Source organism: Tamandua tetradactyla, chromosome 5 (genome assembly GCF_023851605.1).
Source record: "Tamandua tetradactyla isolate mTamTet1 chromosome 5, mTamTet1.pri, whole genome shotgun sequence".
Classification (NCBI taxonomy): domain Eukaryota; kingdom Metazoa; phylum Chordata; class Mammalia; order Pilosa; family Myrmecophagidae; genus Tamandua; species Tamandua tetradactyla.
Genome location: NC_135331.1, coordinates 168,036,313 through 168,050,935, shown reverse-complemented (window position 1 = coordinate 168,050,935; position 14,623 = coordinate 168,036,313). Strand labels below are relative to the sequence as shown.

Sequence of the window (14,623 nt, the reverse complement as noted above, 5' to 3'; positions counted from 1 at the left end):
ATCTCCCGTTTCCTCCCAACTCTGTACCTTCATCTCCTTTTTACCATATCGAATTTCTGAGCTATTTTTGTAAACAATTTCAACATCTTTTGATTCTAAATTTTTACATCTTTATAAACTTCTTAATGTCACACACTTCCCCACGTTGAAGCAGGCTTTGCTTGTATTTCTGTATGTTGATTTTTAAAATTCAGCAAGGTTATTTGAAAACAGACTTTTTTTTCCATCTATACCACAGAAAATGAAGAAATAAAAAGCAGTTAAAAAGAAAAAAATTTTCAGAGACTCACTTTGCCTTGCCACTTGGTTAAAAAGATCATCTAAACAGGATTAAGAATGACATCTTGGGCCAAATATCTAAAAACATGCTGATTTCTGGAGCCTTTCCAGCATGGGTTTCCAAATGGGCCCATCAAATGTAGGATACTTTGTCACCATTTGTCTTTGGAACATCTACCCAAGCTGTTCTTTGAAGTGAATAACTAGCAGCAAAATTCTTCCTCTTCCTTGTCAGGTCTTAGATTTCTTAGCGGCAGCATACTTTTTTCATGCTTTGGATAAGAAAGGGCTCACAAAAATCACTGCCTGAAGGAAGTGAGAGGACTGCTCATCCCCATGCAATCAAAACGGGAAGGAGTTCAGAAATGGTACCGGTAGTCTCAGAAGTTGGGACATGAACAAAGACAATTTTAATTACACCAAGACTTCAGGTTGGAACACAGAATTCAGAATTCAGTGAGAGAAAACTTCTTAATAACAAGAAGCAGACTTGTTGGGAGGAGAAGTGTAGTGATGTCATTTGATGCAAATATATGTAACTGGATTTTCAAAGGAAGGGAAAATAGGCACAAAGAACACTGAGTACGGAAGAATGGCCAGCCTACAGAATCAGTCTTAGGAGAGCCAAGGTCCCACCATGTGCTGCTGTTATCAGTGGGTTCTGCTTCACTTAACTCATCCCCTCTTGGGGGATACTTTATGCAGTTTTTGATATAAAAAAAGAAGCAGTCAACATTCTTATGCATGTTTCTTTGTGCAGGAGTATGCCTATTTCTGAGTGTAAAATTCCTAGACATAGAATCTCTAGTCAAATGTCTACCTGTTATCAATTTTGATGTTGTCTTTCTCTATCATTTTACTAACTTTTCTTATGCCTGTCTTCAACATTGTTTAGACAGGTTTAACCTGCTTTAACCCTAATGAAAAACACATTCCCTCCAGACATTTATCCTTATTCCAGGTCACTAAATTAAAAAGGAAAAAGTTCACATTATATTGTGAACATGTCACATTTGAACAGAAGGAAAAATGCTCCAACTCTTCCCCTTTCTATTTCAACTTGGAGTTAGGAAATCTTTTATTAATTTTGACAGGTTTCCTAATAGCCAAAGGTTTTCAAAGTATAACATTACAGTTTCTCTTACCAAAAAAAGAAAAAAAACTGAAAATTAACTGACCTTAATGTGAATAATGTAAATAAAAAATTACTTTGATTAATTGAGATAGGAAGGTAAATGGTTACAATGAATTTTAAAAACATTTTACTCTTTTAATTTTTACTTCTAATATGGTGAGATGTCCGAATTTCCAAAGATGATTACATTTTGGACCTCTCATTTCAGAAAAGCCGCAGAAGAGGCACGGAGACTAGCAGAAGAAAATCAAAGGATGTTGGAGGCTATGAATGAGAAGGCAAAAGGCAAGCACAGATTGCTATGACTAATAATATGCCATTTAACTTTTGTATTGCTACCACAATCAATTGCAGCACTTTAAGTGAATTATAGGCAAGGTGACTATATTTTCAGCTTTCCATTGACAATCCATGTTCATGTCTATCGTTCTGAAGTATTTATAGAAACCCCTTTCATTCTCAAAATGTTCCAGTTTGAACAATAAATTATGTAGTTACTGTAGTAGTGAATTCATAGGAAAAAGACACCTGACACAGATACCCACTCCTATACCCTTGAAACTGGGGACAGTCAAGTAGCTAAGATGGGTAAACAGTGGCACAGCATGTTCAATGGTTTTCTGTTGTTACTGAGTAACCCATGGTTGTTGAATCACTTCTTGTTAATAATAAGATCCTGCAGGAGCTGAGAAAACAGACTAACTCTTGCTATACCCATTGTCTTCACACTTAGACTTCAACCTCTGTTCCAAAATAACTTACTTTAGCAGTTTCTTTTAAGGCTGGAGGTCTTAAACTGGGGTTCATATATAAAATTCAAGGTTTGTGAACTTGAATGGGAAAATAATTATATCTTTATTTTCACTCTCCTTTAGCGGAACTTTAGTATTTCCTTCAACTCTTAATATAACATAGTTTTATTATTGGCAGTCCTTTGATTTTATCATCAATACAAATCAAGATATTAAAGTATTCTGAGACATGGTCATAAGTTTCACCAGTCTGCCAGAGATGGCCATGGCTCAAGAGTGAAGGATATCTATCTCAATTTTCTTCACCAAAACTACCCCCAAATTTAGTGTTGTAAAACACAACCACCATTTGATTATGCACACAATGCTGTGGGTCAGGAATTCAGGCAGGACAGAGTGGTGGCAGCTTGTCTCTCTTAAGGACCTTGGTTCTGGCTGTGAGTGAGCCATCTGGGAAGGAGATCCTCCAGCCCTAGTCAAGCCTGCAGATGACAGTAGCCCCAGCTGTAACTTCACAAGAAATTCTAAGTCAGAACTGCCCAGCTAAATCACTCACAAATTCTTGACCCTCAGAAACAGAAAGGATAATGTATAATGCAGCATAACTAACAGTCAAAAGCACAGACAGTACAAGGATCCTAGAACACTTCTCAGTCCTCTTCTGACTTAAATGGTATATAGGGTTTTGGAAAAAAGAATTAGAACATTTTATATTTTCTGCCTCATTATAAAACTTTTACCTATGTTTTAGAATATACCCAAATGGACTAGAGTTATATGCATGTGTTTATGTTACATGATAAAATTATTTTTTTCCTATAAAATATGCTCAGTTGAAAGAGATTTGAGTGTAGAGCAAATAAGTACATCTAAAACCTTCAGTAAGATTTAGCAAATGCTGGTTCTTCTTTGGCATGTGTATTACCATGAAGATCCTCCAGAAAACATGAAAAGCTCTACCACATTCCAGTTCACATGTTTGGAAGCCACATGCACTGTAGTCCTTTTTCAGCTCTACATCTATAAGAATGCTCCAGGATGCCTTCCTCTGGATGCAGATTAAAATTCAGATGCCAGAGGTGATTCAGAGCACTAGAATGTGATTCCCAGATATACTCACTGGGGGAAATTTTGCAGAAAATTCCTACAACTCCAGAAATTAAGTTGATAATTTTTCCTAAAATCTTTGCATAGAAAGTATTTTATTTTTCAGTCAATTACCTAATTGTATTAAAGGAAGCTGGGAAAATGGGTTTCCTGATATTACAGTTCGCCCTATTCCTGAAAGACTCCATTCCTATATTTCTCATACTGGTCAGCAGCAGCTACAAAAAATTTAAGGTTGTATTTTTTTAATTTACATTTCACATATTGAGTATCATAATCTATATTATTTTTAATAGGCTATAAGAAAATTATCATATGTGTATGTATGTAAAACCATATAATATAGTTTCACCTAGTGCTATCCAATAGAAATATAAGGCAAACCACATACTTAATTTTAAATTTGCTGTACACTTTTAAAAGTACACCTTCTAGGTGAAGTGAATTGTAATTTATCTTATTCAACCTGCTATATCTAAAATATTATCTCAACATATAATCAATACAAAAATTATTGAGATATTTTTGTTCAAGTTTTCATACTAAGTCGCCAAAGTCCAGTGTGTATTTTCTCTTTACAGCACATCTCAATTTCAACCAGCCATATTTCTAAAAAGCCACGTGTAGTTAATGGCTCCTGCGGGGAATAGTGCAGGTCTAGCCATTCCCTTTTGAGTGGGTATTTGGGCTGTTTCCAATTTTCTTTCTGTTGTAATATGTGGGACTGCTATAAACATGTCCTCTTTCAAATGAGCCCTTAGGCCAATGCTCCCAGAGCCCCCTGAGCAGAAGTTAATCATCCTTCACCACCACATTGTAATGTAGTTTTTGTCTCTATCTGCCCCGTTAAGCCACATGCTCCAGGAGAGCAGAGACCATCACTCAGTCTTTGTTTTGGCCTCAACCCTCTTCAGAGCACTAGCACCTAATAGATACCGCTTGGCCTATAGTGAATGCTAAACCGATTTCTTCTCATTTTTCCCTAGAAGTTGAAGAGACTGAAGCTGAGGTTGAGGAGGAGCTTGAAGGTGAGGAGACTGAAGTTCCCGAAGGGTCAGAGGGGCCTGAGGTTTCCGAGGAGGCCAGGGGATCATTGTTACCTGCGGAATCGGAAGCGTCTGAGGTCCCTGAAACGGAACCTGAATCAGGTTAGACTTTATTGGAGGCCACGGCCTTAATTCTCCTTATGTCCCTGTGTGTGTTTATGTGTGTGCATGTGCGTGGATATGTGCTGATAAAGCGTGTGCAGGTTCGGAATAGAGAGAGGAACCCCCAAAGAGCAGCCGTTAAGTCCAGATCACATGGTTCGGAGTGTGGTAGAAAGCTGAGTCCTCCTACTGACACTCAGTTGCCCAATTGGCTACAGAATTTCAGGGCCATGAAAATGTGGGTACTTTGTTCAAAAAGCAGAAAAAAATTATCATTAAAGGCATTGTTCCTGTCTTCCAGGTCTCTCTCTTTCAACTTGTCATGTTGTTTTTTATTTGCTACTTAATATCATTCTATGTAAAGAAAAATCAAAACTTTTCATTATTAGCATGAATTCTACCATCCTCTTTGTATTGTGCAATGCCAATTTTAAATACAAATATAAGAGCATTTAACTCATGTGAAATCACTGAAATTCCACAATTCAAATAGTTTGTGCACGCACATGTGTCTCATTCTTTTCAGAACAGTGATAACACTGCGCAAAACTCTCTCAAATATTTTTATTTTACTCCTTAATATGCCCATATTCTGCCAGCACTTTCTACCTTCCACTTACTGATGAGTAAGGAAAGACTGAAAGGAAAAGGAATTATGGTTGTCCTATCTTTTCCTTTCCTTCTCTGGCATCATTTTCAGCATAAGCAGTTAGCTAATACAGGATGTAACACAGGTAAGAAAGGCTATGATGGGGTTCCTTGGGCATTCAGATTTCTTTAACTGTCATTGCCTTCTTTCAGCATTTGAAGAAAATCTAGTTTGAAGGGAAAGTATGGTCTCTTGGGGCTGTCCTCAGCCGCCTTCCCCCAACTTTAATCGTAGGTGTAACATACTTATTCCACCAGAATTCTGTGTTTGTGGGACACTGGGTGTGCTCAGGAGAGTGGAATGGCAAGGAATGGCAAACACATGTATTGTTTGTGTCTTCTTGCTCACATGCATGCTCCATTGTCCCACTGGCTTTCACTTATAAAGCACAAGTGCAAAAATAGAATTATTTATAATTTCAGTTTGATGGCGGTAGAACACTAAACCATGCGTGAGGACCTTCTGAGCACAAGACCCTGTGTGACACTACCAGTCATACACCAAGGAAACCACCCTCCCAACAGTCCAGTTTTCTAGTTGGGGAAGAGCAAGTAGGAGTCTATGGACAATGGAACTCACTCTAAGGACTGGAGGGTCGACCAAAAGAAGCAAGATTATGTACCTCAGCATGTGGGAGCGAGGCTCTTAAATGCTTCCAAGAGTATTGGTATTAGTTTTGAAATTAATCTCACGAATTAACTGTCTTCAGGTCCCTTGCAGATAAGTCCCAGTCTGAAGCGGTCAAGGACTGGGAACCTGCTATTAGCTGGTAAAAGAAGGAAAACTTTTTAAGGGAAAAGTTTACAATGAGAAATCTCAAGTTCAACATAGTTCATTTTTACTTCAAGGATTGACGTCAGCTTTATGGGACAATAATTATAGAATCAGAACCTTGTACCAGAGGTGCCAGTAGGATAAAATCTCCAATTCACAATTAAGAGTCTTACCCATCTATTGACTCAAGAGCTTGCCCAGAAAATTCATTATTTTCTTCACTAAACAACAATTAGACTGACAATCCTCCCACCCCTACTCTTTGCAAGGAGACAGGCCATAAAAATACCAAAAGAAATTTTTTTTCAAAACACACCCATTAGATATGAAACATCAAATATATCCCCAGAGTTCCGATATCCACAGTGCCTCAAATTTAGTATTTACTACTGTAACAGGTCTACAGGAAGATTTGGTCTGTTACCTTTCATCTCGTTATTTGCCCCCAGGGAGGCTACTTTTGGTGATTCTACTCCATGTAGGATCATTCTAGCCCATTGTTGTAGACATGACAGGCTTCTCCAGGGTTGTTTTATTCATGAAATCCTCACCCTGTTTTCCCATATTAAACCATGCTCTGTTTCACAGAGGGCCTTGCATCTGAGTTAGCTAGGGATCGCCTCATCCATCCAAGAGTCCCTTTCCACAAAGCCTTCTCCTCCTCTAAGTTGCTTAAGTAGGCATTCCCACCACCACCACCCCCACTTAAAACTGCACTTGTCTGATATAAATCTATTACTTTGGGATTTTTTTACTTTACTCAAAATATCCGCCCCAAAATTCTTTATGCCTTAAACTAAGGAATACATTTTTTGCCTTTGAAGTTTGGCTTCTGTCTTGGGCCACAAGCTAATCATTACCTCTGTCATGATTACAACTAGTGTGGCTGAGGTTTTATTTCAGCCCTGTGGATGCTCTAGCCTTCTTAAAATGGAATGGCTTTACTCAGAATCAGTGCTTTGAGTGGCAATAATCTTCCCATTCAGGGACTAATTAATCACTCTGATTCTTCCCAGTCTGTCCTCATTTTTTTGTACTAGTTGGATATAGGCATATTACATGGAGCTCACACGACCGTGAGCTTAGAATATGGCCAGAATCACAGTGCTGCATACCAAGACCCTCTTGGACATTTTGTAGATTCAGCTATTAATAAGTAGTGAGAAATATATTCATTCCTTTAACAATATTTATTTAGTTTCCACTGTGTCAGACAAAGCAACAAGTACCACCTTAGGTGCTGGGGATGTGGCAGTGATCCAGACAGTCAAGGCCCTTTCTTTCAAGAAGCTGGCATTCTGTTGAACAAATAAAGAAATAAGATTATTTCAGATAGTGGTAAGTGCTATGAAGAAAACATATGAAGATGCTAAAGTGGTATCTGGAATAGAGTAGATGCTAAGCAACTGTTTGTCAAATTAATGGGCAGAGGAGTAATGGACAAGGTGAAAATCACAGAGGTAGTCAGTAGTAGACCACTAAACAGTACAGTTGAGGAGTGATGTCATTTGAGAAGATGACATCTGAGGTGTGCCAGTGTGAACCTATCTATGTACCCCAGAAAAAGCCATATTTTAATCCTGATCCTATCTTGTGGGAGACAGCCATTTCTTTTAATCCTGATTGAATACTAGAGGGTGGAAACTTTTGATTAGATTATCTCCATGGGTTGTGGCATGCCCAATTATGAGTGTGACTTTTTGCTTAGATGGAGATGTGACTCCACCCTTCCAGGATGGTCTTGATTAGTTTACTGAAGTCCTTTAAAAGAGGGAACATTTTGAAGAAACCTCAGAGCCAATGTAGACACTTGGAGTACAGCTTCTTTATAGCTGACAGAGACACAGATATTTGGAAATGCTTGGAGTGACATCAGAGAAAGCAGATGTCTAGACATGGGCAGAGCCCAGTGAGTGTTGCCAGGTGCCTTCCCATGAGATGCCAAGCGAGCCAGAACCCAGACTTGTGTCCCTCAGGAGCTAAGTGAAGGCCCACAGACAGTTAGAGAGGAAACCACTGGCATCAGAAGCTGGAAATAATGGAACTGGAAATAAAGACCAGCATCTGCCATGTGCCTTCCCATGTGATAGACATTGGCCTTTCTTAAGTCAAAGTGTGGATGCCTTAGTTTGGACATTTTTTGTGGCCTTAGAACTGTAAACTTGTAACATAATAAATTCCCTTTATAAAAGCCATTCCATTTCTGGTATATTTGCATTCTGGCAGTTTAACAAAGCAACACTTGAGGCAAGACAGAAAAGCTGAAAAGGATTTGCACTCTACTGCAAAGTGAGTGGGTCAAACTCAGAAGTGGTCAAGACGGAAATGGCATGTGCCTGGTACGTGGTGAAAAAGAGAGAAATGGGAGATGAGACTGGAGAGTGAGGCAGAGGCCAGAGGCTGAGAGACTTTGGAGTTTTCCCTCAAGAAGTCAATATGATCTCATTAACATCTTTTGAATTCCACTTTTGCTGCTTTATAGCAAGTTATATAGTTGTTCTGCACCTTGGTTTCTTCGAGGAGCAGAATACTTACCTAGCAGCATTGTTATAGGCAAAGAAAGATTTTTGTTAAGCACCTAGCACAGTGTCTGCCAAGTAGTTTATACTGTGCATCATTACCAGGCTAGCACTTGAGGTTCTTTATCAGCCTTGTGCAAGTTTTGAGAAGGCTAAGGCTCAGGATTCCTACCCTAAATTAAATCTTAGCATTCTTGAAATCAATGGTTACATTCCCTCCCCACAACCAAAAGGGAAAGAACAAACATTTCAGTTTAGGCCAGTTGGGATCATTTCTGGAGTTAAAGATAAGCCTCCCTCCCTCAGTCATATGGGGAAGGGATAAACAGAAGCACAAAGCACAATTCTACCAAGAAGAAGAGGAAAATGAAGGTGGGGTAAGGTACCAAAAGTGTCTGCTACCAGAGGTATGATATAAATTCTCTCCTTTGTCTCTCCCTTGCTAAGTCTTCAGTACATTCTGCATTGCTTTCTAATGTTTGATTATTGCAGAGAAAAGGAGCAGGGGACAGCTGACATCTAGGATATATAAGCAGTTATAACACCCTTCTGCACAGATAGTGTGTCCCTGAGACCAGTGGTTCCTAAATGGCCACCTACAAAACAATGCCTGATCAAGTTTTCTCCTGTCCACTGCAGCCCTCCCAGATAAAACCTACTTCAGCATGTTAAGTTGTCAGGAGCCCAAGCTGGGCAACCTAGAGTGGACAACTGTTGTGCTTCTGGCAGGTCCCTTCCCACCACCCTATTAACCAGATTCCTGACCAGAGATAAGCAGCAAACAATTCAAGGTTTACCCTCTGTTAAATTCTGGAGCACTGATTTTTCAGTGCTGTGAGTTAAGGGATTATCACACGCATCAACTAACAAGCAAAAGTGGGAGGACTGACTTTTTAAATTAAGAAGCTTAGTTGATGAACTTGCTTAAATGGAAGGCTGTTCCGTCTGTAACCATTGTGAGTACATTTGTCTACAAGTAACAGAAATGTCAAAAACAGTGTCTTACATAAGAGGTTTGTCTCATCCAAGAGTCAGAGGCCGATTCCATTGCTTCAAGATGTTATCAAAGCCTCAGGCATCTTCTGTCTTCCTGTTTTTCCATCCCCGGTATATGACTTCCATCCTCACAATAAAAAAATCGCTGCTGCGCTCAGCATTAAGAGCTTTAATGTTGGTGCTAAAGGCTTGAAGCAGCAAGGAGTAGCAAAGGGTTAAGGCCAAAGCTTTCCCTTTGCAAGCTGCATTATTTTTAATTTAGAGAACAGTACTGGTACTTTCTTTTGTGAGCAGAATTCCACCTACATTGTGGTTGGCCAACACTAGCTACAGAGACTCTGGGAATTTGATTTGGTGTCTCAACTTCTATAGCAGAAGCCAGAGGAATAGAGGAGTGGCGCCAACTGACAGTATCTCCCATACTGTCTTTGAACATATGCAGGTTGCAGGAATGCTTCTACAGGCAGGCTCAAGATTTTACTCAAGAAGCAAGTTTTAAGCTGCTCAAATATTTAAACAAATGCTCATCTGAAATATTAGAGTTCCATATCACAAAGAAATGCTGTTAGATTACCTGTATCAAAAAATCACCTAGGGTTCTTATTTTAAAGGCTATGCACTCCACCCAGATTCTGATTCAGTAGGTCTAATATGGAAGCTAGGAATCTGAATTTTAATGAACACTCCAGGTGATTCATATACATGCTAAAATTTTGAACACTACTGCCATAGAAAAAAATTTTTAGAAAAAATTTTGAACACTACTGCCATAGAAAAAAATTTTCTCAGTATTGTACCTAGAAAAAAATCTGATCCTGAAAATGTAAACTCCAGGATGACTTATCTACACAGTATACCCACAGGTCACAATGAACTACTTATTGAATAGAAGCATTAATTATATGGTCCATTTCAGATTTAGAAAATATCTATCAAAGACAGTGATCACAGCTCTCATATAATTGATGTCGAACTGTGTGTTCCAAAATCGTTAAGATACCCAGCCAAGTTTGATATGCATCAACCTAGTTCAAGCTGTACTATTTAGTAAGTATCTTATAAGACTCTTCTAGACTGAAGCTGGATCTTCTTCATACCCAACTATTGCATTCTCTGATTAAGCCAGAGAGTATAAGGCAGTTTAGAGTTCTTTGTAAATTTTCGTTGTTCTTCTTGTCATTCTCATGGCTTATAATGCTTTTCTTTAAGTAATTGAGCATCTTTAAATTAAATATATCTCCACCAGGCCAGCCCTAGACTTGTCCCCTAATAGTTCATCTTCTAAAGGAGGACTCAAATGTGATTTAGCTAATTTAGAAGACAATTTTCACACAGTTAGAGAATGGCTATCTATTATTTTTTATCAGTACAAGACTTGTTTCTCAGAATGAGGAGCAGATTGTAGTGTTAGAAGACAGAATTAACCCTCCCTTCCTTGAAATCATCTATGTTGGATTCGTATATGAAGCATGTCTTATTCATCCTGGAAAAATAGTTTTCTGTCTATACTTTCAATAGTTAAATTAATTGATATTCTTTTTCTGCTTTCCATGTTTATACACAGAGTTGAGGATTTGGCATATCATCTTCTCTCATTGCCACTTTTGGTTTTTTAGTATATCTTCATGGACATTTTAATGAGAAGTTAAAAGAAATATCATGCACTGCTAGTCTGTTGCCATGTTAGCAGAAGTTTGAGTAATACTTAGCAACAATTATCAGCCAGAATTTTATGTACCATGTACTATTATTATTCTGGCAAATGTCCTTTTGTACCTTTAAGAATATTCTGTATTTACTGCCTTTTTATACTATTATATATATATTATGCCATAGTTTGCCTAAAAATAACTATATTAGAAATGTTATAAGTGATTTCAATTATATTTTGAGATTTTATTTCTGTCAGAACTTTCATAAAGGAACAAGCTTTTAAAATTCAAACACTAATTATTAAATTTCTATTTTCAGTAGCTGAGCCTACTGAGGATACTACAGTTGAAGAAGAAATTCCGAGAGGATCCAAAGAGGGCCTGGAAACTGAATTATCTGAAACAGGTTAGATTATTTAATAAAAGTAGTAAATGCACTAATGTGCTTTTCACGTACTCCTTATAAAAGAGTCTAGTCTCTTATTTTAGGCATAGTGCCAACTTCCTACTTATTTCTTTCTATATTGTATGCCAGTTGATATACGTTACATTTATTCAGTTTATTTCATTAAAAATTAATCTAACCAGATTATTGCACTTTAAGCAAATTTTGTTTTACATATCTTATTAACAGTGAAAGGTACCAGATGAAATTTACATTAATTATCCAAATAATTTGGGCTTAATTAATACGTAATAATCTATGGCCAAGTCAAGTCACAAAGCATAATTAAAATATGAATTTACAGAATGTATATTGTTGCTTAAAATATCAAGCTAATTTCTTTCAAATGTTATTAAGTTATTATAAAATATGCTATTTTGGCAAGATGGCTAGAGCAATAATATTTAAAGCCTCCTTTTTTTTCTTTTCCTTTAACGTTTTTCAGAAGTTACACTACCTGAGTTTCCGGAAGATACTTATCCTGATGTTCCTGAAATGGAGCCATTTAAAGAGAGGATTAAATTTTTCACCTTCTCCTGGAAACAGATGGAATTAGCAATCACAGACCTAACTTTTGTTCAAATTTTAAACTTGGAGATTGCTAACAGATCTCCAGAGGAACTGCTTCAAAAAGTAGTTGAAACCATGGAAAGTAAGGGCTGTAACTATAACACTGATTATCAAGAACAGATAATATTACCAAAAGCATTGTGACACTTTAAAGCCTTTCTTAATAGTTCATGAAGTGAAACACTCAATAAATCCAGGGATGATATTTAAAATACTTAACAACCCTCCTACCACAGGCTGAACAGAACAGCCTCAAGGCACAAACAGATCCGGCCTGACTGGTCAATTTTCATGTAATTTATTAAGACCTATTTGCATATACATTCAGAGTAAGAGATCCACAATTATCATTAATTTTCCTAACCTTTGACTACTATACTATGTTAATGTCCTTTTTTTCTAGAAATATTTTCCCAAGTACTCCTCCCTTTTTTGCAGAGCCCTTTAAATATACCGGCTGGGAATTGAGTCTGGAAGATTATGATGAAGAGACAGAGGACTACCAGGCGGAAGCAGAGGTTGATGAGGAGGTAGAAGAGGAGGAAGAGGAAGAAGAAGAGGTGTGACTTTTTTACTTCTCATTCTCATTTGGCAAGTTGCTCAAAATGCACATATCCAAAGTACTGTTATCACTTTTGGACCCCCAGTGAACAAACAAGCATCCTCAATTTTAAAAATAAGCATTTTCACACACACCACCGCCCCAGCTTCATTTGATCCCCTGAAATGGCAGGACTACTTACACCCACAGAGAAAGAAAAGGGAAATATTTTTTTCTTTTTCTTACCCATGAGAAATCTATGTATACGTATTAGAGAAACAGATATTTTGTCAGTTTACAAATTGTAAATTTGTAAAAAGACTCCACAGTATTTAGGGGCTGCTTGCATAATAAAAATGTACAAGATTTTGAAACTGAAATCACTCTTGCTTAGGCACCATTCTACTCCCTTGGCACCAAAATTTTGATACCATTTTTCTATGCTAGCCACCCACTTCAGGCATCTATAATAAAACATGAAGCAGTTCTTTAATTTGTGGCTTTAAAAATAAAACAAAATAGTTTATTGTTAGCCAAACATACACTTGTAATTAACTTATTGTTGCTTAACTTAAACCCAAATATATAGAGATCATTTGATTCTAATAACAGCTTTCAATTCTTTATCACCAAGGAACCGATGAGACCTTTTAGTCAAGGGTGGCTGAAGGAAGTGGTTTGGTCCCACTGATGCTCAGAATCTCTTTTTCATCAGCCTTCTTCTGCCATGTCCACTGGTCTTCTGTGTCCGACTCTGGTCTGCACACAAATGGCCTCTTAGATCTGCAGGGAATTCTTTCTGTATAAAATACTCAAAACTTATATTGGTATGGTCTTCACTGATAACCTAGTGTCTTTTTCTCACTTCCCCTCTTGCTGTTGACACAGATCAGTTTTGTTTTGTATTAGCGTCCTAGGGCTCCTGTATAATAAATTACCACAAGTTTGGTGGCTTAAAGCGACAGAAATGTGTTCTCTCGCAGTCTGGAGGCCAGAAGTCTGAAGTCAAGGTGCTAGCAGGGCCACACTACCTCTGAAGGCTCTAAGGGACAACTTTCCTTGCATCTTCCAGCTCCTGGTGGCTCTGACATTCCTTGACTTGTGGCTGCATCACTGCAATCTCTGCCTCCGTCTTTTCAAGTCCTTCTCTTCTGTGTCTTCTCCTCTTCTGTTTCTTATGAGGACACTTGCCATTAGATTTAGGGCCCACCAGATAATCCAGGATGATCTTACCTTGAGATCCTTGATATAATTTTATTTATGTTAACAACTAAAAGAATCAAATATCTAAGAATAAATCTAGTCAAGGATGTAAAGGACCTGGACACAGAAAACTACAAAACATTGCTGCAGGAAATCAAAGAAGAGCTAAATAAAATGAAGGACATTCCATGTTCATGGGTTAGAAGACCAAATATCATTATGAGGTCAGCACTTCACCTTGAGAGTGTGCTTCCTTATGAAAGTACAAAATGGGAGAAAATATATGGAAATCACACATCCGATAAGGGTTTAATATCTGGAATAAAAAAGAAATTCTACAACTCAAAATTCTATAACAACAAAAAGACAAACAACCAGTTTGAAAAATGAACAAAAGGCTTGAACAGATATTTCTCCAAAGAAAATATGCAAATGGCCAATAAGCGCATGAAAAGATACTCGGCATCATGAGTTATCAGGGAACTGCAAAACAAAACCACAATGAGATATCATTTCACACCCACTAGAATGACTACTATTTTAAAAATCTTTTCCTTTTTCTCCTTCCATAATACCTATTATTGGTTAGGTCTCTTGGATCTATCTTCCAATTATCTTTTCTCTCAAATTTTCCATCTCTTTACATTTTAGCTCTTATACTTTGATAGATGTCTTGCATTCAGTCTTCTAAATTTAAGACACAGGAGCCTCATGAGTGTTATTTGCTATTGCTGCTATAACAAATTACCAAACACTTAGAGGCTTAAAACAACAAAAATTTATTATTGCATAGCTCTGGAGGTCGGAGGTCCTAAATGAGTCTTATATGGATACAATCAAAATATTGGTAGAG

General features: G+C 37.6%; 1 protein-coding gene across 6 annotated transcripts in view; it reads left to right on the top strand.

Annotated features, from left to right (window-relative positions):
* AK9 (adenylate kinase 9) overlaps positions 1-14,623 on the top strand; it is a 193,565-nt gene that overhangs the window by 108,580 nt on the left and 70,362 nt on the right. For 4 of the 6 annotated variants that reach the window (XM_077162638.1, XM_077162637.1, XM_077162635.1 and 1 more), the window contains 5 exons: positions 1,623-1,699; positions 4,260-4,421; positions 11,331-11,417; positions 11,902-12,108; positions 12,465-12,586. In XM_077162638.1, coding sequence (XP_077018753.1) covers positions 1,623-1,699; positions 4,260-4,421; positions 11,331-11,417; positions 11,902-12,108; positions 12,465-12,586 — 655 coding nt within the window. The remainder of the gene's footprint in view (positions 1-1,622; positions 1,700-4,259; positions 4,422-11,330; positions 11,418-11,901; positions 12,109-12,464; positions 12,587-14,623) is intronic. The other 2 variants (XM_077162634.1, XM_077162636.1) reach the window with 2 other exon arrangements.